Source organism: Alligator mississippiensis, chromosome 1 (assembly GCF_030867095.1).
Source record: "Alligator mississippiensis isolate rAllMis1 chromosome 1, rAllMis1, whole genome shotgun sequence".
NCBI lineage: Eukaryota > Metazoa > Chordata > Crocodylia > Alligatoridae > Alligator > Alligator mississippiensis.
The window spans coordinates 459,418,648-459,441,161 of record NC_081824.1 but is presented as its reverse complement, the minus strand read 5'-3'; the positions used below and the strand labels follow the sequence as shown (position 1 = coordinate 459,441,161).

The 22,514-nt window shown below is 41.9% G+C and overlaps 1 protein-coding gene across 4 annotated transcripts in view; it reads right to left on the bottom strand.

Annotated features, from left to right (window-relative positions):
* The window catches only part of DLG2 (discs large MAGUK scaffold protein 2), a 1,595,452-nt gene that overhangs the window by 1,557,186 nt on the left and 15,752 nt on the right, over nucleotides 1–22,514 (bottom strand). For all 4 annotated transcript variants that reach the window (XM_059722034.1, XM_059721995.1, XM_059721996.1 and 1 more), the window contains exon 2: nucleotides 9,472–9,603. In XM_059722034.1, coding sequence (XP_059578017.1) covers nucleotides 9,472–9,603 — 132 coding nt within the window. The remainder of the gene's footprint in view (nucleotides 1–9,471; nucleotides 9,604–22,514) is intronic.

The window sequence follows — 22,514 nt, the reverse complement described above, 5'->3', positions numbered from 1 at the left end:
AAGGAAGGTAACTCAACTAAAGATTAGGTTCTGTCCCTGCTCTATGCAGCCATAAATCTGGAAAAATCTTTTTATCTTCATTCTGCCTTTCAAAAACAAAGGGTATATTATGTTCTGGGGCATCTTTGAAAAAAGATGCGAGCATGTGAGAAAATGCAGTATTCAGAAACATGAGCAATTCAGACCTAGACAAGGGAGTTTCATTAGCACACCCTGATGTCATGCAGCCAGATTCTGATTTTGTTTACGCTGGATAAATCTGGATTTTCTCCACTGAATTCAACGGAATGATACTCATGTAAATCCTGAATAGCATAATCTGAAATCAAGAAACTGGCGTCAATCATGTTTTTAATTAGAGATAAATTTAATGTCTAATATCTTCATAAATAATCTGGACACTAGTGTCAAAAGCGGACTGGCTAAGTTCACTGACGACACCAAACTTCGGGGAAGCGTGTCCACACTTGAAGACAGGCTGGTGCTCCAGACCAATCTCAATAGGCTTGCAAGGTGGGTGGACGAAAACCTGATGGCATTCAATACGGAGAAATGCGAAGTGCTCCACCTCGGGAAAGAAAACCCGCATCACATTCATAGGCTCGGCAATGCTACACTCGCTAGCACCATGACCGAAAGAGACTTGGGGGTCATGACTGACCAGATGAACTTGAGCCACCAATGTGATACCACAGCTGGCAAAGCAAACAAAACTATGCCTTGCATCTACCGATGCATCTCAAGCAAGACCCAGGATGCCATCCTCCTGCTGTACTTGGCCTTGGTGAGGCTGCAGCTGGAGTATGCATCCAATTCTGGGCTCCACAATTCAAAAAGAACATGGAGAAGCTTGAGAGAGTCCAGAGGAGAGCCATGTGCATGATCAGAGGGCAAGAGAACAGGCCTTAGGAAGAGAGGCTGCAAGCTACGGGACTGTTCAGTCTGGAGAAGCACAGTCTCAGGGGTGACCTGGTGGCAGTACATAAGGGTACATCAAGATCTGGGGGAACACCTGTTCACCAGAGCACCCCAAGGGATGACAAGGTCCAACAGTCAAACTCCTGCAAAACTATTTTAGGCTGGACATAATGAAAAACTTCTTTACTGTCTGAGCCACCAAGGCCTAGAACAAATTCCCCCCAGAAGTGGTGTAAGCACCTACTCTGGACACTTAAGAAGAAATAATGTCTATGAAATGTATTAAATAAATCATTAGGGATCACTATACAGAACAATACAAGCAAGTAAGCAGACCAGACACATAAGCAGGGTAACAAGTTTTCCACGGTATATCTTTAGTGAGTATGAGGAGACACAGCAGCCAACTGTTCTTTCCTGATGAAAAACTCCCAGTATGGCAATTCCCTTAGCATGCCCTTTGCTCTGAAGCTCTCCCACATAGCAGCTGCTTAAGTACTGTTTTTACTTTAGATTCAGAATCATTTTTCATGCCAACTGGGTCACCGCCACTTTAAAATTGCCATTGTCAATCCTCCTCTCCATCCTCACATCTTCACTGTTGCCAATTTTTGTGATTTTATCATATGCTATTCGGTGTTTGTCCTGAAATCTCAGCTCCAAGCATCCTGCGAATGTCAGAAATCTCAGATTTCATCTAAATGAAAAAATACATTTTCAGACAGAAGGGTTGTGGAGAAAAGGTGAAAAACATAATCCCAGTGCACTTTAAAGTTGTGGTATTGTTTTCAGAAAACAAAAGACAACTGTAAACAACCACAAATGGATTGTTCTTTAAATCTTATGATTTTTAAGTAGATCTAATGATTTTTTGTGGCCTGTCAAATGGTTTTTGAATGGGATTGAAAATAGCATATATTCTAGTTACAAGCCATGGAGATACCCATCCTATCTTAGTTTTTTTTCCTATTGCTTTGATTCTTCCTTCAACACTTGTCAGTATGCACTTGTCCACCACCTCCAATGTTTTATTTTAACACCCCATTTCATCCAGCCAGCCTAAAACATCACAAATTTACCATTAGCCTATGAGTTAGCCCTTTGTATTCCTTCTTGTAGTTCATCTTTTCTCTCTGGCATCTCTTGGTCAATTTGTCATTACTTTAAACAAAACTGAACTCTTCATCTTCCCTCCCAAATTTTTCCATAGTCTCCTTCTTTATCTCCCGTCAGCAACACCTACCTTCTTACCTTCAAGCTTGCAACCTAGGAGCTAGGTCTGATTCTTCTCTCTCAGCTGTCACCAGACCACATCCAAATTTTGCCAATTCTTGATTCTCAACTTCCCCAAGGCTCCCTCCTTTCTTCCTATCCCTACAGTTCTTGCTTCTCGATGGCCACATCTACACGTGCAATTAATGCAACTGAATAACTGTGGAGCAAATTGCTCCACAGTAAACTACTCATGGGTACAGCATCTACACATACGCCTGGGATAGCAGCAAATTGAGCTGAGAAGGAGCAGTTTAGGCCAGGGCTGATTCTGCCCTGCTCTTCCCCCCTGCAGCAGCCAGGGGGATCTCCAGGCTCTGGCTGTAGCTGCCCAAGTGCCAGCTCTGGGCTGGCAGAGGGTTAGGGGGTCAGCCCCAGGCTCCAGCTGGAGGCAGCAATGTGGCCTGGGGTTCAGGGCGGTAGCCCTAGGCTGGCGGGGGTACAAGAGGTCAGGCCTAAGCAATGGGTGGCTGTGTCAGGAAGTGGAAGAGCTGGCTGGGCCATGAGGCTCCTGCAGCTGCTGAGCCACGTAACTAGGCCAGGGATGGGCAAAATGGCAGATCCAGCCAGCAGCCAGACTCCATTTCCCAGCAGCCCCAGCTCCCAGCTGGTCTCCATGGGACCCCAGGAGCATGTGGGCATGACAGCGTGGGGCCATGACAACATGGGGCTGCAGAACTGGGGCTCTGCTGTGGCCTGGTGCTGCGCTGTCATGGCCCCATGCTCCCGGGGTCTCCATGGAGACCAGCCAGGGGCTACATGGGCAGGGCATGTAGCCGGGTGGGAACTGCTCTGGGGCTGGGATCTTGCGGCAGTGACAGCATGGGACAGAGGCAGGGCAGAGCCACGATCTGCTCCCTGCATGCCCTTGCCCACAGAACCCATACTCAGATCACTGCCCATATACTCCTGCGACGAGCACAAGGTCCACAGGCAGGGACATGCAGGTAGCAGGTCTTGGTTCTGTGGTCTGGTGCTGTCATGGACCCATGTTGTCATGGCCACATGCTCCCATTGTCTCCATGGAGACCAGCCTCCAGGGCTACAGGGAAATAGAGTCTGAAATTGGCCTGCTCTGTCCCACAGGATAGACTTTGCCGACCCTTAGGCTAGGCAACAGAGGTGTGGCCCTCTCCTGACTGGGCTGACCAGCCATAATTTAATCCCGGGTCAGCATCTACACATGTGCTGCTGCATGGTAAATGACAAGTACTATCCTGCTTCAGAGCTCATTAGTTTCCTGCAGCCTAGCACCGCATGTGTAGACATGACTAAATGTCTCATGTAGATGCACCCAGCATCTCCAAGACTCCTTCCTTTCTTTACATCCCTACAATTCCACCTCCTTTTCAGGCATCCATTATAGCTGCCCTTAAGCTAGGACATGCTCCTTTCTAGCCCCTATAACATCCAGCTGCTCATATGCATATTCAGTACACCTTCCACCACGCCCACTATTTCAGCACATTGCTCCGTCATTTCTATCCCTTGGCTGTATCCCATTCCAGATAAGCTCTGACTATAAGACTCTGTTTCCACAAACATCCAAATTTCTAAGATCTTCAGGTTCAAAATTTTCCAAGATCAACCTCTATATGAAAATGATTCTTTAGTCTCCATCTCCCATTCCCCAAAGTTTCAGTAAAATCCTTTCACCTACGTTTCTGCACATAATAATGTTAATTTCCTATACATATACATACACACACACACATACACACTTTTCCATTTAAAAAACTTAAATGTTAATTAGTCATACTGGATTGATCCTGCCACAACTATCAGTGTTTATGCTGCATTTCTACTTGGTGTGTGCTAAGCCTCTTACAACCCTCTGCAGCAAAAAGACTGAACTCTACAGACATTACATATACCTTAGCAACTGGCCTCTATTATCTAGAAAGCCACATTACAACTGACATACAAATTACACAAAAACATGGTATAAAGCAGAAAAACAAAGACAATTGCAAAACAAGAATCTGACTTCCTTTATATCTTTATTTGACAATGACAATTCTGCTTTTAAAATATTTTTTCTGACAGGCTTCATTAAATAAACTGAACAATGTCAACAGTCTAAATAGGAAAGCCTTCTTCTTTGGAAAGAGTGAGTAACATCTTAAGTCTTCTATAGGTGCACAGTGTCACAAGTGACCAGTAAGTTGTATAACCTGTAGAACAGCACTTACAACAGCAGCTTTTGAGAGAGTTTTATAATGTCTATTTCATTGTATAAAACCAATTAATAGAAATAAAGAACATGCTGACTTTAGCTGAAAATATTGCCAAAACACTCCAATGTAAAATGAAGGAAAAGTAAGGCAATCATGAGCAAAAAGATAAGACATGGTTTAAAAATCCCCAGGAAATGTGTCATCCTCTAGAGGCTGGGTTTACCCAAATTTTAGAAAAATCTATAGAGATTAGTTTTTACCTAATACTGCATAAGATGATTACAGCTATTTGTGGCAGTTTAAATCCTGCTAAAAACAAAATGATGTTTTAGAGAGATGAATCCACAAAAAACGCACTCATAAACCTCTTTCATTTATTCTAGTTGACCAGGACAGCCTTTTCCATTCTAAGCTGTAAAACCATGCACTTTTCTTAATTAAATGAAGCACAGACAAATGTATGGCAGAGGTTTTTAGAAACAAATTGTACTAAAGTATATGTAGGACATCATGAAAACTAATTAAGGTATATAATAAAGAAAACCGAAGATAAATATTCATAAACAGTTCTTTGATATCAGGTGATTAGATACAGTATTTATGCACTGAAGGACTTAAACCCACAGCTGATCAAGACAAGAAGGTAGAGATAAGATACTCTATCTGGATACAGTGTGTATCAAATATGTGCCTCTTCTGCAAAAGCACATTAAAGTTTTGAACTTTTGTGTTTCTAAAGATAGATAAAATCTATACATAGCTCTTCGAAGCTGTACTACAGCTAAAGGTGGAGGCTATAATAATATGTATGTTTCAATGCTCACCAAGTAGGTTGTTGGCCGTGAAAGTTCATGACTTTCTGAACCAGTTAGTAACTAAGGTGTCATCCTGGTCTACCTTCTGCAAGGCAGGTAAGAAAGGAGTTTAACAAAGCATGTCTCTGTCTCCCAACCCCCAAGGAGCCATAATTTTTGAGGACACATGGTCTCCATGAGCCATCACTATTCTCCCAGAAGCAACAGTGGTCATGCCATTACAGGCTCAGGAATTCCTATGCTGCTCACTCTTCCATACCCTTTAAGCTGCTTTTAGGGGGAAAAGTGGTGGGATCAATGAGCAGAGATACTGGACAGAGAGGGAAAAGTCTAAATGTTCCTAGAGGCTAAAATAGAGGGGCTGGAGGAAGGGGTAAAAAGCCTACCTACCTCTGATATCTGTATGGACTTGTGCAGAGGGAGGGAGGTGTGGAAACTCAGCTGAAAAGAGTACGAGCAGGTACATGAAATAGCTAAGACTTTAGAGGCTTGGAAAAAAAAGTTAAAACTTAAGTAAAGTAACTTGAGTCTGTAGATTAAGCCAGGCCAAGATGAATAATGGCAAGGGAAGACTGTCACACTCAATGTCCTAGATCATCATACTGACCGCTTCACTGTTATGCTTTTGTTATCTTGTACCTGAAGACGACGGAGCAATGTCAGGAGAGGGGCTATCCCTTGATAAAAATACTAGAATCCTACTAATGACTGAGTTTATATATTTTCCTCAATCTTAATAACTCAGTTCAAAACTTACAACATCTTCACATACTAACTTCTATTAAACTGTTATTGCCTCCTATGACTTCAGCATCCACAGAAAAATTAATAAAAATTCAGCATGCTAATAAAGGACTATACTCAGTTTTCCCCATCTCCCTGTGTTTACATCTTTGTCACTTTATTTCTGTAATCTGTATAATTATTATTTTTATCCTTCTTCCATCTCATAGTTTGTTCTTTTTTCCCCCACCAATACAGTTTCTCTTCTAATGTTGCCTTGTCATGGGGACAGTCAAATGGAAATGCCACCAGTGTTAGCTACCCTTTACATAGTAACACTATATTTTACAGATATTCTAGCTGTGAAAACCTCAACAGACTAGGAAAGACAAAAAACCCGACCAGCAAATCAATCAGTCAAAAAAACCACCCAAAACTCTTCTACTAGTCCAACAAAGTGAACTACTGAATGCAATCTTTATTGAGAAAAATGTGGAGCTCATTTTAAAAACTGACAACTTCTAAATAGAAGTCCTTCTCCATCCTTTCCATGATATCCAACCTCTTCTTTAAGAGGGTTTTTTTTTTCTCTCTCTCTCAGAGGATTAGGGCTATGTTTTCAAAGAACTGTTTGGATTACTTGAGTCTAACAAGACTCTTGAGATGTTAACTTCATATCTTTCTGAAAAGATGTCCCTTAGCAACTGCTAACTTAACATAATAACTCCAATAAGAAGTTTATCAAAAAGGGCAGCCTGCTGAGAATGGGGATGTTTCTGATTCAGAACTATAACTTTAAAGGCCAATCACTAATAATCCTTTTTTTTTTTTTAAACAAACACACTAAAATCTTTAGATTTCATATTACAAGTCTCAATTAATTTACAAAGTCTTCATGAAAAAAGAAGCCTGCAATATGCTTTCCAAAATGACCTAGTTTTCTTCATGCTCTTTCCAATTTGTGATTCATTAGTTTATGTCTATAAAACACACTGCACATTAAAAATATAGGAACTCTGAAGCACTCCATAATGAAACCGGATACCCTAAACTTGGTGCTCAAGTATGGCTCTAAGTAGGTGTCCTTTCAGCTGATTAGCTTAATCAAGGGAAGATCCATGAGTTTTAAAGACATTTTGGAAGGTAATCAGAATAAGAGGCATACAAGAAACTAATCCTACTACTTACTATAATTTCAAAAGTGACCGGTCCATTTGGGTTCCTTGAGTTTTGGGGAGTTTGGGACACATTTAATTACTCACTCTCTAAACAAGAAGCCCTGTAAGATGTCTCAAAACTGGAGCTTTCAAAATCACTAGTAACTTTTGAAATGTTAAGATAGCGGACATGATTTTCTGCTGTAGAAAAAGTAAGCATCACATTAAACGTTTATTTGAATGTAATCTAACGCATGGATAAATGAGACACAAAACTAAAGAGGCTAAAACAGATGTCTAGAAGTAATTTTAGTTAAAAATACCGGTTATGTAATATCCTCATTATTGATTATATAAATAGCATCATCTCACACTTAGGCACCACTGATGAGAGGTCATTTTTGTATCAAGAATCTAGGCCATCTAAAGAGCAAATTCCATAATAATAGACTGTGAACATGGTCTGCCATTCCAAAAGCTCTTCAACAAGAACTGTAGGAATTGAAAAAGATAACTGAAGTCATACAAATTAAAACTCTAGCTTTTCCTTATGAAGTGTCCCTCCTTTCATTTGATTACAAATTGCTGGAACAACAGTACTGACCCACTAGTGGATATTTGAAATTGTTATAATAATTTCAAATATCCAATATTTAAAAAATAACTGTTATAATAATTTTACATTCCAAATATTGTTATAATTTTCAAATATTTCAAAAATAAAAATGCACATTCCATGTGCATTTCTATATCCTTGGATATCTCTAAACAAAAGGAATAAGAATTTTCTCTAATCTTTGTTCTTTAGTTCAAACATGAATAATTTGTTACTATGTCTGGGATATATTCTTTTAATTTCATTTATATTTTTCATAATAAATACATTAAAAAGGACAAGAAAGTTAGAAAATGAAAGCATACACTCTAATGGAACTGAGATATTACATTGCTGATGCATAGGGCAGCATAAGCATTCATTACGTCCATTTGTGGAAATGTTTATAGATTGACAAAACAGAACACTGCATTTTCTCCTTAAATGTAAGGGAAGGGGGGGGGGAAGTACTGAAACAATGCCTACCCCTCCTCACCAACTATAATAACTGAAGAGCGAGCACTGATATAAAGTGCCTCAGCTTTTATCAGGTTCAGTACAAATCCTCCCTTGACAATTTTCTATGGCTCAGTGCAGTGGTACACAACCTTTCTGACCCTGTGGGCTGGATGAGTGGTGTGGGGTCTGATCCCATGCACAGCATTGTTCTGAGGGCCTAATCCAGTGTAGAGATGGTACATGGGCTTGGTCGGCCTGGCCCCATGCACCAGATCTGGCACCCTGTGTGCCAGGCAAGTCCTGCATGTTGAGAAAGCAGACTCACATGCCAGCATAAATCTCACATGGCAGGGCCATGTCACTTAGGCCGCAAGGCTCCCCATGTGTCCAGAAATTTAAGAGCTGCAGCAATCAATGCTGGAACCATTCCACTACTGCTGTAGGTAGGATCCTGTCATCACTATCCCACTGCCAAATTTCCAGACCCATGGGGGGACCAGATTACACAGGCCCACAGGTAGGGTCTGGCCTATAAGCTGAAGGTTGAGTACCACTGGCTTAGAGGGCATGAATCAATCTATTGAAAAATAGTGGGCCAAACTGACACTGGATCCAATATCCCCAAGTTCCGGAGAAATCTACATCCATCCATTTGGCATGTTTGCTTTATGGGACTGCTGCAAGCAGCAATTCCTTTGGAATGAAGAGTCCTGGCTCGTACTTCAGTTTTTAGTCATGTCATAATAAAACCACTATACCAGGTACTCAATTCAACTATTTTTACTTGCAAGGAGCACATAAACAGATGCAAATAAAAATGGACAAGAAAATATTATTGTTTTCTCTAGTCTATTAAAACTTTTTAATATAAGACTTACACGAAATATGCTAACAGAAAAGATGTTGTTAAAGAGAACCATTCTAACAAATGTACATTCCTCTCCATTTTCTTGACTTTTTTTTCCTTTGGCTACCTCTTTTGCAAAAAAAGTATCACATTGCATTAATGCAAAAGCCACACAAAAATTTTGGGTGGAATTCTGGTCTTAAAAAAGTCAACAAGAGTTTTACTGCCTGCTTCAGTGAGTCCAGCATTTTACCCTTTACATTGGCATGGAAAATTATAATGTGTTCTATTCAGATGCAACAATCCTGACTAATATTATGAAAAGAAGATATATTCACTTAGGAATGATTAATGTATAGCTCTACATTTCAAGAATTTTTAGCTATATTTCCTTCCCAAACTTGAGTATTTGTTTAAAATATTTGCAAATATTTTTCCCATCCAAAATAATTCCAATTTATCTCTTTGAATAAGAGAAGAAAATAAAGCATTGTACACAGGTACCTACCGAGTAATGCCTGAAATAAGCTGCTCTTAAAGATGCCCATCACCTTTTTAATGGCTTTTTTCAGTTGTTGCTCTTCTGGTTTCTTTAGCTTTTTACAATATTCTTCCAGCAGCTGTAAAGCTCGGTCGGTATCTTAAAAAAAACAAAACACAACAAAACAAAATAAAAACAACATTTAAATAATCTATTTTAATTAATTAGGAAACATACAAAAACTCACACATACTAATTCAGACATTTATCCCATGTTTCCATCAGCTATCTAATCACATATGAAATTAGCTTTTATAACACATGCTGTTAGGTTCCATTTTAGACAATGCAGAGTGTTAAGCAATTTTATACTAAAAGAGACAGAATTGATAAATATTACAGCAAGGCCATGAGCCAGTATTGCACATGTACTATCCAACTACAAAATACAGTTTAATTGTAGAAATAGCTGAAAACTGTGTGTTTAGAATTATGATCAGACCTTCCATGAAAGATACAAAATTATAATAATAATTACTACCAGCTATGAAAAAAATTGGTCTGGCACATTTGGAGACAAACTGAAAGTTTGTTTCATATTTTATTTGTTGTTGAAACACTGGCTTCCATTCCCTCTCTTCTAAGAAGCAAATTTGGAGGTGAAAGAACACAGGACTCCAAGAATTTGTCATTAAATTCCCTCTTTGTGCTAGACTGCCACCTACTTTTTCAGCAAAAAAAGAGTGTTTTATAGGAGAGTGCATTTCACATGTTTCCTCAAGAACAGGAATCAAGTCTTACTATAGGCGTGGTCTGACTCTATTACTTAGCTCCAGTGACTTATTTACATAAATAGCGCAGAGCAATTATAAACTGTTTCAAGATGACAGTGTTCCACAATCTCTCTGCACAGCTGTAACTGGCTGTACAGGATGTCGGGCAATTGAGAATTAGCAAGTGTCTAGTGTCCCTGAATATTTGGATCATACCTCACATCTATTCCTAAGAAGTTTGCTCACACTTGTAAAATGATACTACTCCAGATGTTTGCAGTATGGTTTATCTGGAGTGGAAAAGTAAAGAAGTTATAAAAGCAATACTTATATTCAAATAAATACCTAAGCAGAGATGTCCTACAGTCAAATTCAACATACGAGCTATTGTAGCAGATGTTCACAATGTCTAGATGGACTAGGGCCAATGAAACAGTACTGGAGATGCTTGAGAAGGGAGCACAGATGGTTATTACCACATTCTTTCATCTGTTCTCTCAGAGTAACATTTATTTTCAAATATAAGAGGTGCAAAAAAAAAAAAAAAAAGTTCTTTTGGTTAATCCAAAGAATATACACAAAGTGTAGCATCTGACTAGACTGGTGCTGGGACAGATCCAGTGATAGTGACTGCTGACATTATTAATGATATGTTGGCAGGCAAAGCTGTAACCCAAACAGCAACTTTCAGCCCTTATTGAATCATATAAAAGGAGGACTAGAAGGGACCTCAGGAGGCTACATCCCACTCAGAGCCAGATCATCCCTGACTAAACCATTCAAGTGTCTGCCTAACCTGCTCTGGAAAATTTCCAAAGATGAAGATCTTTCTGGGTTGCCTGTCCCAGTGTTTAACCAGCCCCCCTACGGAGAAAGTTGGTCCTAATATCTAACCTAAATTTTCCCTGCAGCAAGTTGAGACTGCTGCTCCTAGTCCTGTTGCCTACACTACCTTCCCCCTTAGTCTTCTCTTCTCCAGACTAAATAATCCTAGTTCTTTCAGCCTTTCCTCGTAAATTGTTTCCCAGGCCTCTAATAATTTTTGTCACTCTGCTGGATTCTTTCTAATCTGCCCATACTGAAGCAGAAGGATGACTGCTTATTTGTATGTGACACGCCTGTTCATAGAATCATAGAAGTAGGGTCGGAAGGGACCTTGTAGATCTTCAAGTCCGACCCCCTGCCTGGGCAGGAGGAAAACTGGGCTCAAATGACCCCAGCCAGGTTGGCATCAAGCCGCTTCTTAAAGACCCGCAGGGTAGGAGCCAGCACCACTTCCCTTGGAAGCTGGTTCCAGGTCCTAGCCACCGTAACTGTGAAGTAGTTCCTATGGATGTCTAATCTAAACCTACTCTCCAACTTGTGGCCATTATTCCTTGTTATCCTGGGGGGGGGGCGCTAGGGGAAACAAGGTCTCCCCAAACCCTTCTGGTCCCCCCTAGTGAGTTTATAGACGGTCACCAGGTCCCCCCTCAGCCTTCTCTTGTGAATGCTGAACAGGTTCGGGTCCCGTAGCCTCTCGTTGTAGGGTCTGCCCTGCTGTCCCCGGATCATGCAGGTGGCCCTCCTCTGGACCCTCTCAATGTTGTCCACATCCCTCTTGAAGTGGGGTGCCCAGAACTGGACACAGTACTCCAGCTGTGGCCTGATCAGTGTCATGTAGAGGGGGAGGATCACCTCCTTGGCCCTACTTGAGATGCACCTGTGGATCCACGATAGGGTCCGGTTAGCCCTGCCGACCATGACCTCGCGTTGTCAGCCCATGTTCATCTTGGAGTCAATAATTGTAATTCCCTGCAATCACCAGCTCCTGTAAGGCGGGGGGCAATTCCTACTGCCACGAGCCCCCATCCCCCACCCACTCTCCCAGCCCCAACTTGTTTTTTTCCCCCAAAGAACCAGGAGCTGGGGTTGGGCAGAGCAGCCATTGGCAGGGCTGGGAGAGTGGGCGGGGGATGGGGGCTCGTGGCAGAGCCTCCCCACCCAATATGGGGCAGTGGGAGGCAGCAGGGATTATCCTCCCCTCCCCCACCTGGCAGGATCCGGCAAGTTCAGGGTGGGGGGTTTAAAGAGTCGGGACACTGGGGCCAGGTGGGGCTCCCTTTGACGGGGCTGGGCCTGTTTGATTTGGAGATTCTGCCAATTCAACAGCAGCCGAATCTCCAAATCAGATTTGGCTGAATCTATTCAGGACAGAGATTCGAATCACCAAATTGAATCACTGTCCTCCAAATTGGCCCAATCCAAAGCAAATACTAGCCATTTTGGATAGGTGTACTGTACATTATACAAAATCCTAGCTCTCTTCTTAATCACTGGTTTTTATCCTATTGACTTTGATGAGAAGTGAATAAGGGCTGCACACATAAGTAAGGTTTTAGGGTACAAACCTACTTTCACATTTTCTCACATACAACATGCCTCAGAATAAGATAAACACCTTGTTTTTTAAAGGCAAAATGAAGAAAAATGATCTTTCCTTGTAGTAAGCAACTGTAGCAGCAGCTTGGGAACAAGACTCTTCTGCTCCCTGTGAATTGTGCACAGCATTAATTGCACTTTCCTGCTATGAAACTGTTGTTACTGTATTTCCTCACATATAATTCACAACCCAATTTCCAGAGATGTTTTTGGGAAAAAGGTGCATGCAGCATGTGAGAAACTATGGTATTTAACTACTTTATAAGTGAAGCGGAGCTGGCTGCTACTCAGGAGCATACATCAGCTGTTATGATATAACCATCATACCTACAGGATCCTGTAGCAATGTGTTAGATATATCATATGAACTCTGTTTCATTCAGAGTCAAAGTTAGAGTTGCCAAGGTTGTGCTACATTTATATCATTACAGAATTGTATGGAGGTAGCACTTACAAGATATAGATATAATTGCTAGATCTGTCTATGCGTGGTTAGAGAATCATGGTTCTAATCCATACAGGGTTTGGGTTGCTGTCATGTTTAAATAATAAACCAATAATTCAAAGCAAGAAAGATACTGAAAAACATCATAAGAAAAGAGTAGGGTATGTCTAGGCTACAATTTATGGCTGGGACCTAACTTAACTGATTGTTAATTATCTCAGGTTGCCTAAGATTTTACTAAAGCTACATGATCCATAAAGATTTATGGCAATATTTGTGATTTCTCCTAGGGCTCAGTGTAGGGTGACAAAAAACATTCTACCGTCATTTCAGAATTAGGTGCATGTGATCTTACCAGAAATCAAAAGGGCAGAAATTCTGCTTATTTCATTCATTGGGCAGAATTTCTGCTTATATCAATGTCTTTGGTGAATTCTTTCCCCAAAAATATTCCAATATATCAGTTGATGAGAGCATTCTAGCCTTGCTACTAGCATACAGTGTACTAGTAATGTAATATATCACTAAGCCAGGGGTTTTCAATCTTTTTTAATAAGTGTACCCGGGAGGCAGGGTGGGGTGGCAACCGGCCAGAAGCAGGGAGGGGCAGGGGGACGAGCGCCCAGATGCAGAGCTGGGGGGTGGCAAGTGGCGAAGCGGCGGCAGCACAGCATCAGTGACACCCTGCTCTCGCCCTGCCCTGGCCCGGCTCCAGTGCGGCAGCGGCACGGGGTGGCAGCGCTCCATCCCTGCCTGCCCCTGCACACCTGCTGGGACCTTTCTAAGTATCCCCCCAGGAGTATGAGTACTCCCGATTGATAACTCCTGTACTAAGCTATCCAAGAAAAACACACCTATAGATGTTATTCCTGATGGGGTCAGTAGAGAGTGATCCACATTTAAATAATACACCTTAATTATTTTCACATAATCCAGATGTTAAGAATTCTACAAAGATAATTTTTGTACTTGACAGGATGTTCAGTAACATCTATTATTATCAATACATGTGCACTTGTAGAAAAAAAATACAGAAAAAACTCCTCAATATAAATTGAATACTCGGATTATATCTGAATGGTGCCTAGTTTAAATGAAACTTAAATACTAAAAGAAAATTCTTAAGGGACATTGTCAAAAAAGCTGCATGATAGTTTGTACAAGCAGGTAAATAGTGAACACACACATTGTAGGACAGAATACAGTTACTTCTTTGCAACGGACAAATCAGTCAGTCCTTTACCCCTAAGGGTAAAATGAAAAATTTGGAAAAGGTCTAAAATGTATTAAGATTCACCCTTGATAATGAAAATTATATGCAAACTTTAAGTTACAATAAAATTAGCTTAAAACAGGGTGGCATTTTGTCTCCAATTATAAATCATTGGAGTTTGTCACTGACACCAGTAGAGTTAGGATTTTTACCCAATGTACTTAAAATTCTCTCTAGTTATCTGTCAATCTCTGTGATCAGAGATCTGTACTTCCTTTGCAAGACTTGATGGCACTGCAAGAACAGGAGACCCTCGCCATTTATGGGGGATATGTTCTCGTATGCCCCGCGAATGGCGAAATCCACAAATAAGGCACTGTTCATGAACGCAGACAGCGTTCGTGAACGTACAGTGCCCCCAGTGTCTGGGCGGGGCGGGGGGGCACGGCTGTGCTGGCAATGGCAGGAGCATGGTGGCGGCAGGAACCCAGCAGCAGCAAGCATGGAGCTCCCAAGGAGCTCCCTTAAGTGTATTTAAGATGCGGGTTTGGCATTCACGAATATTTGAAACCGTGAATGCCAAACCCACAAATAGCGAGGGTTTCCTGTACCTTTAAAAAGACATTTTTCTGCCTTTCCTATCTGTGGCTATTTTACATAAAAACATGCATAAGCCATGCCTGCAACCTTGTGCAAGCAAAGTAAATGTAAAGTAAATGTAAAATATCTAAATTCTGCCAATGAAGAATTCACTTTGCACTGAGGTGAACGACTACAGAAGGTACAGCACAACAGAAGGTCAATTCCAGTAAGTATCCTTTGAAATTCCAGGGTTCTGTTGATTTGTCATGCTGGGCATGAGCCTATAGAATTGATTTAAGTAAAAGCTTCAGTAAAATTTTGCTTGTGTCAGGACATACAGATTAGACTTTGTATCATAGGGTTCATCCTATATATAAAAATTGCATTAATATAACAACACCTGACATAATTATAGCAGTAAAACATAGATATTACACATAAAACGGTTTAAGTGATCAGAAACTGGTTTAAACCCATAATAGAACAGATGTTCAGCACACACAAACCAGTTTGAAAATGGCTGAAACCGGTTTGAGATAAAGCTGGCTGAATGTAGACTTAACTGATTAGGGTCAAACTGATTTACACAATGTCTGTCCCAGACCCCTTCCTGGTTTAAATTAAGCCAGACTCCCCCAGCATCCCAGCCTGCTCTCTGGCCTGGGTGGGGCTTTCTGCTCCAGCCCAGCTAGGCTGGTCCCACCCCTCTGCTCTCTGGCCAGAGCTCCAGCACAGACTGCAGGCGACTGCCTGGCTTCCCCCGGCTCCCCTTGCCACTCTGTGCTAAGCAGGGATCCCTGTCCCCTCTGTCTTACACAGACAACTCTCAGCATTAGCTAGCAGACCACATTTTCTGTGGGAGACAAGACTGTGTCTGCTTAGAGCTTTCTGGAGCTAATCAACAGGTCAGCTGGTAATGTCCCTCCATTCCTTCTTTGGAACAAGTTGTTTAAGACGAGCCTGAACTAATGAGAAAGGCTGTTTTTTTCTGATGTGTTGATAAATGCTGATAACAGAGCTGATAAATGCTGTTATCAGGGGCTCGGGGGGGGGGGGGCGCCCTTCCTAATCAGAGCATCCTGCCTGGGTCTGGCCACACCCCCTCAGCTCAGCTCTGTAGAAGGGAAGGGAGGGCTGCTCTAGCACCCCCCAGCTTCTAGCTTGAGCCAGTGCAGGCATGTGCCTGCATTTCTGGGATGTTTGTGCAGTTACAAACTGATTCAGCATAGCCAGGTTAAACTAACCTGCAAAGATTGAATCAATTCAGGCTCAGGTTTTTTTAATGTCTGCCCATAGCCCCTGAAGTGAATACACTTATACTGGTATGAAGTTACTTCATACCGGCATAGTGTATTACTATGGTGGAAGGGAAATAAATTAAACACCTATATACTGATACATAACTGCTTCTGCACTAGCCTTTTTACCAGCATAGCTATCTAGGTTAAAAAAAATTAAAACCCCAAGCCAACATAGTGCACCAGAAAAAAAACTAAGATCCACAAACCAGCAAGTCCACTCCACCCTTAAATAACTTTCCGAGGAACCCGTAAAGAAGCATTCCATTTGTTTCTTTGGCATCTAGCGTGCAGACAGAGGATGCTTTGGCACATATCCATCAACAATACAGTCCTGTTTAGGAAAAAGGGGACAAAAAAAACTGAAAAATGCTCCTAGCCTGTTGCTGAGCAAAGGCATGTCAGACACTGGATGTGTCAAAGTATAGTGCTGACTAATTCAGTAAGAGATTTTCTAGAACACAGAGATTCAGAAAAATGCTAATTTATAATACATGCAAAAGATTATTTTTGTTTTAATGAAAGGAATAAAAGATTACGGCATCACTGCCCACTTTTCTTCCACAGAAGCATTACACTTAATCTGACAGATAGTCACCAGGGAGAAATGCTGCTTTGTAAAGTAAAACTTTCAACAATGTTTTATACAAACTATGCAGGGCTCACCTTAACAAGTGCTGAAATGCAGCTGAAGTGTAAGGTGAGAAAACATACTACACTAGAGTTTAAGACTACAACTGCAAAGCACTAGAACTAGTTGAGACTGTGGGGAACATGCAAGCACTTAGAGCAGCTTTTTTCTGAGCTTGAATTTGTCCAGAATACCTACAGTGACCTACTAAAGTCAACAGCAAACCTCTTGTGAGCTTATTTAGAATGAGAATTTTACCTAAAATACTTGCAAAAAGAACCAATCATGGGAATATTAATGACTGCAAGTGGCCAGGCCTACCTTTTATGACTATATGACAAGCAGCTACTCCAAAAGTAAAATGTCTCTAACAATACCTACAAATCAATTCAACAGTGCTGAATTCCTACAGAATCCCCAACTCTAACTATGGCAACAACTAGATTTTCCCTGTAAATGTTCCCTTCAAATAACTATCAATCCCAATACATCATTGTTGGTATAATTTGACAGTATCCTAGTCTGAGAATGCTGTGGTTGCGGGCATTAACTGAAATACTAACTAGAGATGCAATTTTTATCTTTCCTTGAATTTCATTTGTCACGTTTTACTTTGCATCTGCTTATTGGCATTAGGAATTTTAATTATTTTCAGGTCTCTGAACTGTTTTTATATGTTACTTTCTTTTTTATTTTCAAAAAAAATAAATCAATATGAATACTGACCCATTCCATGAGACTGCTTCCAGAACAGGAAGGCAAAAAGCAGCTAACAAAAGTTAGCAGTGTAAAATGCAAGGAGAAGAAAAAGAATGGATGTTTTTAAGGGGAAACCTTTGGCCCCTTTAAAAAAAGAAGAAAAAAAAAAAGTTAAAAGTTGCTCTGAAATCTTGCCACTTCAAGCCCTTTCTGAGATGACAGATTAAAATGAGCATGAGAACTCAGTACAGGCTGGTCTCATGTTTTAATCCCACCTAATTTGATGCATTTCCCTATCTCTGCTCAGGACAGGTCCAGATTTAGAATAACGGGTTGTAGATCAGGGTGGAATTTAACATTCAGTCTGCTGGAGAAAACTTACAGAGCACTTAACCGCACTCCCCTGCCCCAAACCAACAACATTACTATTCCAAGCCTGATGAGAAAAAAAACAAATCACAAGCTACAATCAAGTTTTGAAGGAGCTGACAACAAAGGATGACAACTTTCGGAAGACAGACAAAGTAGCATAGCTAACTGCACAAAGGAGTGGCAAACAGAGGAGCATGTGACCTTGTGCAAAAGGTCTGTTAATTAGAATTGTAGTTAACTACCTGGCAGAAGTTTCATAAGAATTAATTATGTTTACAACCTTCAAAAGATAAAGCACTAAGCATGTGCTAGATTTTATTTATTACTGGATGCAATGAGCAGCGAAATCAACTTAATCTAGGAAGAAGTATGAGCTTTTAAAATAACTACCGAGGAAGATTCATCACTTGCCCTGCTTGGAAAGGAAGACTAAGTAAAAAGTGGCTGTATGTCATACAGTCAGCTTCTCCACAGAGATACAGCTTCTAGGAGTGAATAATGAATGATGGAAGGTTTCTGTGACTTCCTAATATTACCTTTTATGCCTAGATTTGTATTTAACTAAATCTAGTATTGCCACAACACAGAGAAGTCTGAATATAGCTTTTGCATCATGGCAATGATGTTCTGTGAATAACTGGTGCTATTAAATTCATTCATTTAAAATCAGAGAATTTAACTTGGAGAACTCACTTTTAGCCAGACATATGGCCCTATACTCTACAAACTGTTTCTGCTCTCTTCGAGAGAGACAGAATACCAGATGCATGTCAGAAGGATTAGCTCTCTGCAGAAGTGAATTTAGGAAAAGTTTACTTGTGACATGTTTAGCAACTATGCAGGCACCTATCACTACACAGACTTTTAAGAGTCACCATACAAATATGGCACCAAGTTTCCAGAACAATCAGCACAAGATGTAAGGAGTGTGGCACAATCAGGCACCTGGGTGCCAAGCAAAGCTCCACCTGTTTCACAGCTTGTCAAAAAGGTAAAGTAATGATGAAACGCAGCTCTACCCTCTTAGCACCCAATCATTTCATGCTGCAATCTCTGTAAATCTTATACAGACACTCCAAGTAGCACACAGCAAGTGAGAAAGTGCATTAGCTAGCGGTAAGCGTAGAACAGCAACTATATTCAAGATATTTTCCTCTGAAACTAATGCAGTGAACATGGCTAAATATTATTTAAGTTGCTCCGAAAATAATTACGCTTCATAGTACACTGTTAACTATGACAGAAAGGCACAAAAATTGTAGAATACACAGGAAGGCAGGGCCAGACACAGGTATGGTCAAACTGGGTGGCCATCCGGGGCCCGGACAGAAAGAGGGCCCGAAAATGGTAAATTTTTTTCCCATTGTCAGATTACTATCATTCTCTCTGGTGAAGTGGGGCCCGATATCAAAAGTTCACCCAGGGCTGTCAGGAATCTAGGTACAGTGCTGCTAGAAGCTACCTTTGGGGCAATAACTCTTAATCAGGATGCTGTGGCAACCTTGGGGTACCTTGAGAGCCTTTAAAGCATGCTGTGGGGTTCTGCTCACTATTAGGTGTCCAAGCATCTACACAATTATAGATTTGGTGCAGAGTCACTTGGATGGACTGGAGGTGTTCAAGTCAGCAGACCAGGATGAGCTTCATCAGCCAATTCTTTCAGCACTCTCAGGTGTCATAGCAGAACCACTGACACAGCTATTTGAGCGCTCATGGTGCTCAGGTCAGGTCCCGGAGGACTGGAAAAGGGCTGATGTGATCCCTATTTTCAAGAAAGGGAGGAAGCAGAATCCAAGTAATTATAGGCCAGTCAGTCTCACCTCCATCCTTGGAAAGGTCTTTGAAAACATTATGAAGGATTATATCTGTGGGAGTCCAGCAGGAAATATAATGCAGCAGGGAAACCATCATTGTATTCGTAGCAGGTAGATCATGCCTGACCAATCTGGTTTTGTTCTATGACAGTCACAAAATGCAGGACGCAGGAGTAGAGGTGGATGTCATTTTCTTGGATTTTATGATACGGTATCTCATCCCATTCTGATAAATAAATTAAGAGACTGTGATATAGATGTTTACACAGTCTGGTGGGTGGCAAATTGGCTTAGCAATTGCAACCAAATAGTGATAGTAGACGGGTCAGCATTGACCTGAAAGGATGTGGCTAGTGGGGTCCCACAGGGTTCGGTCCTTGGACCTGTACTCTTCAATATCTTCATCAGTGACTTGGATGTGGGTGTGAAGTGTACTCTGTCCAAGTTTGCAGATAATAGTAAATTGTGGGGTGAAGTGCACACTCCGGAGGGTAGGAAATGATTGCAGGCAGACCTAGACAGGTTAGAAAAGTGGGCAGTACACAAGGATGCAGTACAGCAAGGACAAGTGCAGAGTGGTGCACCTAGGGTGCAAAAATATCCAGCACTCCTACTGGCTGGGAAGTGACCCTCTCAGCAGCACAGAAGCAGAAAGGGATCTCAGAGTCATAGTGGACTCCAAGATGAACACGAGTCATCAGTGTGACAAAATCATCAGCAAAGCTAACCACACTTTATCACGCATCAGCAGATGCATGACAAATAGAACCAAGGAGGTGATACTTCCCCTCTATGTGGCACTGGTCAGACTGCAGTTGGAGTACTGCATCCAGTTTTGGCAGCAGTACTTCAAGAAGGATGTTAATAGACTTGTGAGGGTCCAAAGGAGAGAGACTTGTATGGTTAGGGGCTTACAGGACAAGCCCTATGAGGAGAGACTGAGGGACCTGGACCTCTTCAGCCTCCGCAAGAGAAGGCTGAGAGGTGATCTTGTGGCCACCGACAAATTCACTAGGGGGATGCAGCAAGGGATCAGAGATGCTCTGCTCACCAGGGTGCCTCTTGGGGTAACAAGGAACAACGGTCACAAACTGACAGAGAGCAGATTTAGGCTAGATACCAGGAAAAACTTCTTCACGGTAAGGGTAGCCAAAATTTGGAATGGGTTTCCAAAGGAGGTAGTGCTCTCCCCTACCTTGGAGGTCTTTAAGAGAAGGCTGGATAGGAAGTCCGGCTGGGTCATCTGACCCCAGTGCTCTTTCCTGCCTAGGCAGGGGGTTGGACTCGATGATCTGCTGAGCTCCCTTCCAAACCTAGCATCTATGAATTCACAAGATAAAATACAGAGATTCCAAATAAAAATCCACAGCGTCAAAAACATTTTAATTTGTTATGGTCTTTCTGAGTTCTTTGGAACAGAATTTATTATTTTTCCATAGTCAAAAAAAGAGTGAAAGATAAAAGCAGGCATTTTCCAAGGGATATCTTGAGGCTAAAAAGGTTGAGAACCACTTCTCTAGGTTAATGTAGTCCCTCCCACTTCTCTATGCAAGAATGGGTTATATCTAGATCCTCCCCAAGAATATGCCTAGCCTGTTCTTAAAAACTGCACAAACTCCCTAGTTATGCAGTGCTACAACTTAATTATGAATGTATTAGAAATGTTTTCCTAATGTACAATATAAACTATTTTTGCTGCTAATTAAGTCATTTTTTCATACACCCATTTCATAGATTCATAATGTTAGGGTCGGAAGGGACCTCAATAGATCATCGAGTCCGACCCCCTGCATAGGCAGGAAAGAGTGCTGGGTCTAGATGACCCCAGCTAGATGCCTATCTAACCTCCTCTTGAAGGCCTCCAGGGTAGGGGAGAGCACCACCTCCCTTGGGAGCCCATTCCAGACTTTGGTCACTCGAACTGTGAAGTTCTTCCTAATGTCCAGTCTAAATCTGCTCTCTGCTAGCTTGTGGCCATTATTTCTTGTAACCCCTGGGGGCGCCTTGGTGAGTAAAGCCTCACCAATTCCCTTCTGCACCCCCATGATGAACTCATAGGCAGCCACAAGGTCGCCTCTCAACCTTCTCTTGCGGAGGCTGAAGAGGTCCAGGTGCCCTAGTCTCTCCTTATAGGGCTTGGCCTGCAAGCCCTTAACCATACGAGTGGCCCTTCTCTGGACCCTCTCCAGGTTATCCGCATCCCTCTTGAAGTGCGGCACCCAAAATTGCATGCAGTACTCCAACTGCGGTCTGACCAGCGCCCGATAGAGGGGAAGTATCACCTCCTTGGTTCTGTTCATCATGCATCTGCTGATGCACGATAAAGTGCCATTAGCTTCCTGATGACTTCGTCACACTGACGACTCATGTTCATCTTGGAGTCCACTAGGACTCCAAGATCCCCTTCCGATTCCATGCCACCAAGCAGGTCATTTCCTAGGCAGTAGGTATGCTGGACATTTTTCCTCCCTAGGTGCAGCACTTTGCATTTCTCCTTGTTGAACTGCATTCTGTTGTTTTCTGCCCATTTGTCCAACCTGTCCAGGTCTGCCTGTAGCTGTTTCCTGCCCTCCGGTGTGTCCACTTCTCCCCACAGTTTTGTGTCATCCGCAAACTTGGACAGAGTACACTTCACTCCTTTCCTCCAAGTCACTGATGAAGACATCGAAGAGTATCGGTCCAAGGACCGAGCCCTGCAGGACCCCACTGCCCACACCCTTCCAGGTCGATACCGACCCACCCACTACGACTCTCTGGGTGCGACCCTCTAGCCAATTCGCCACCCACCGGACTGTGCAGTCATCCAAGTCACAGCCTCTTAA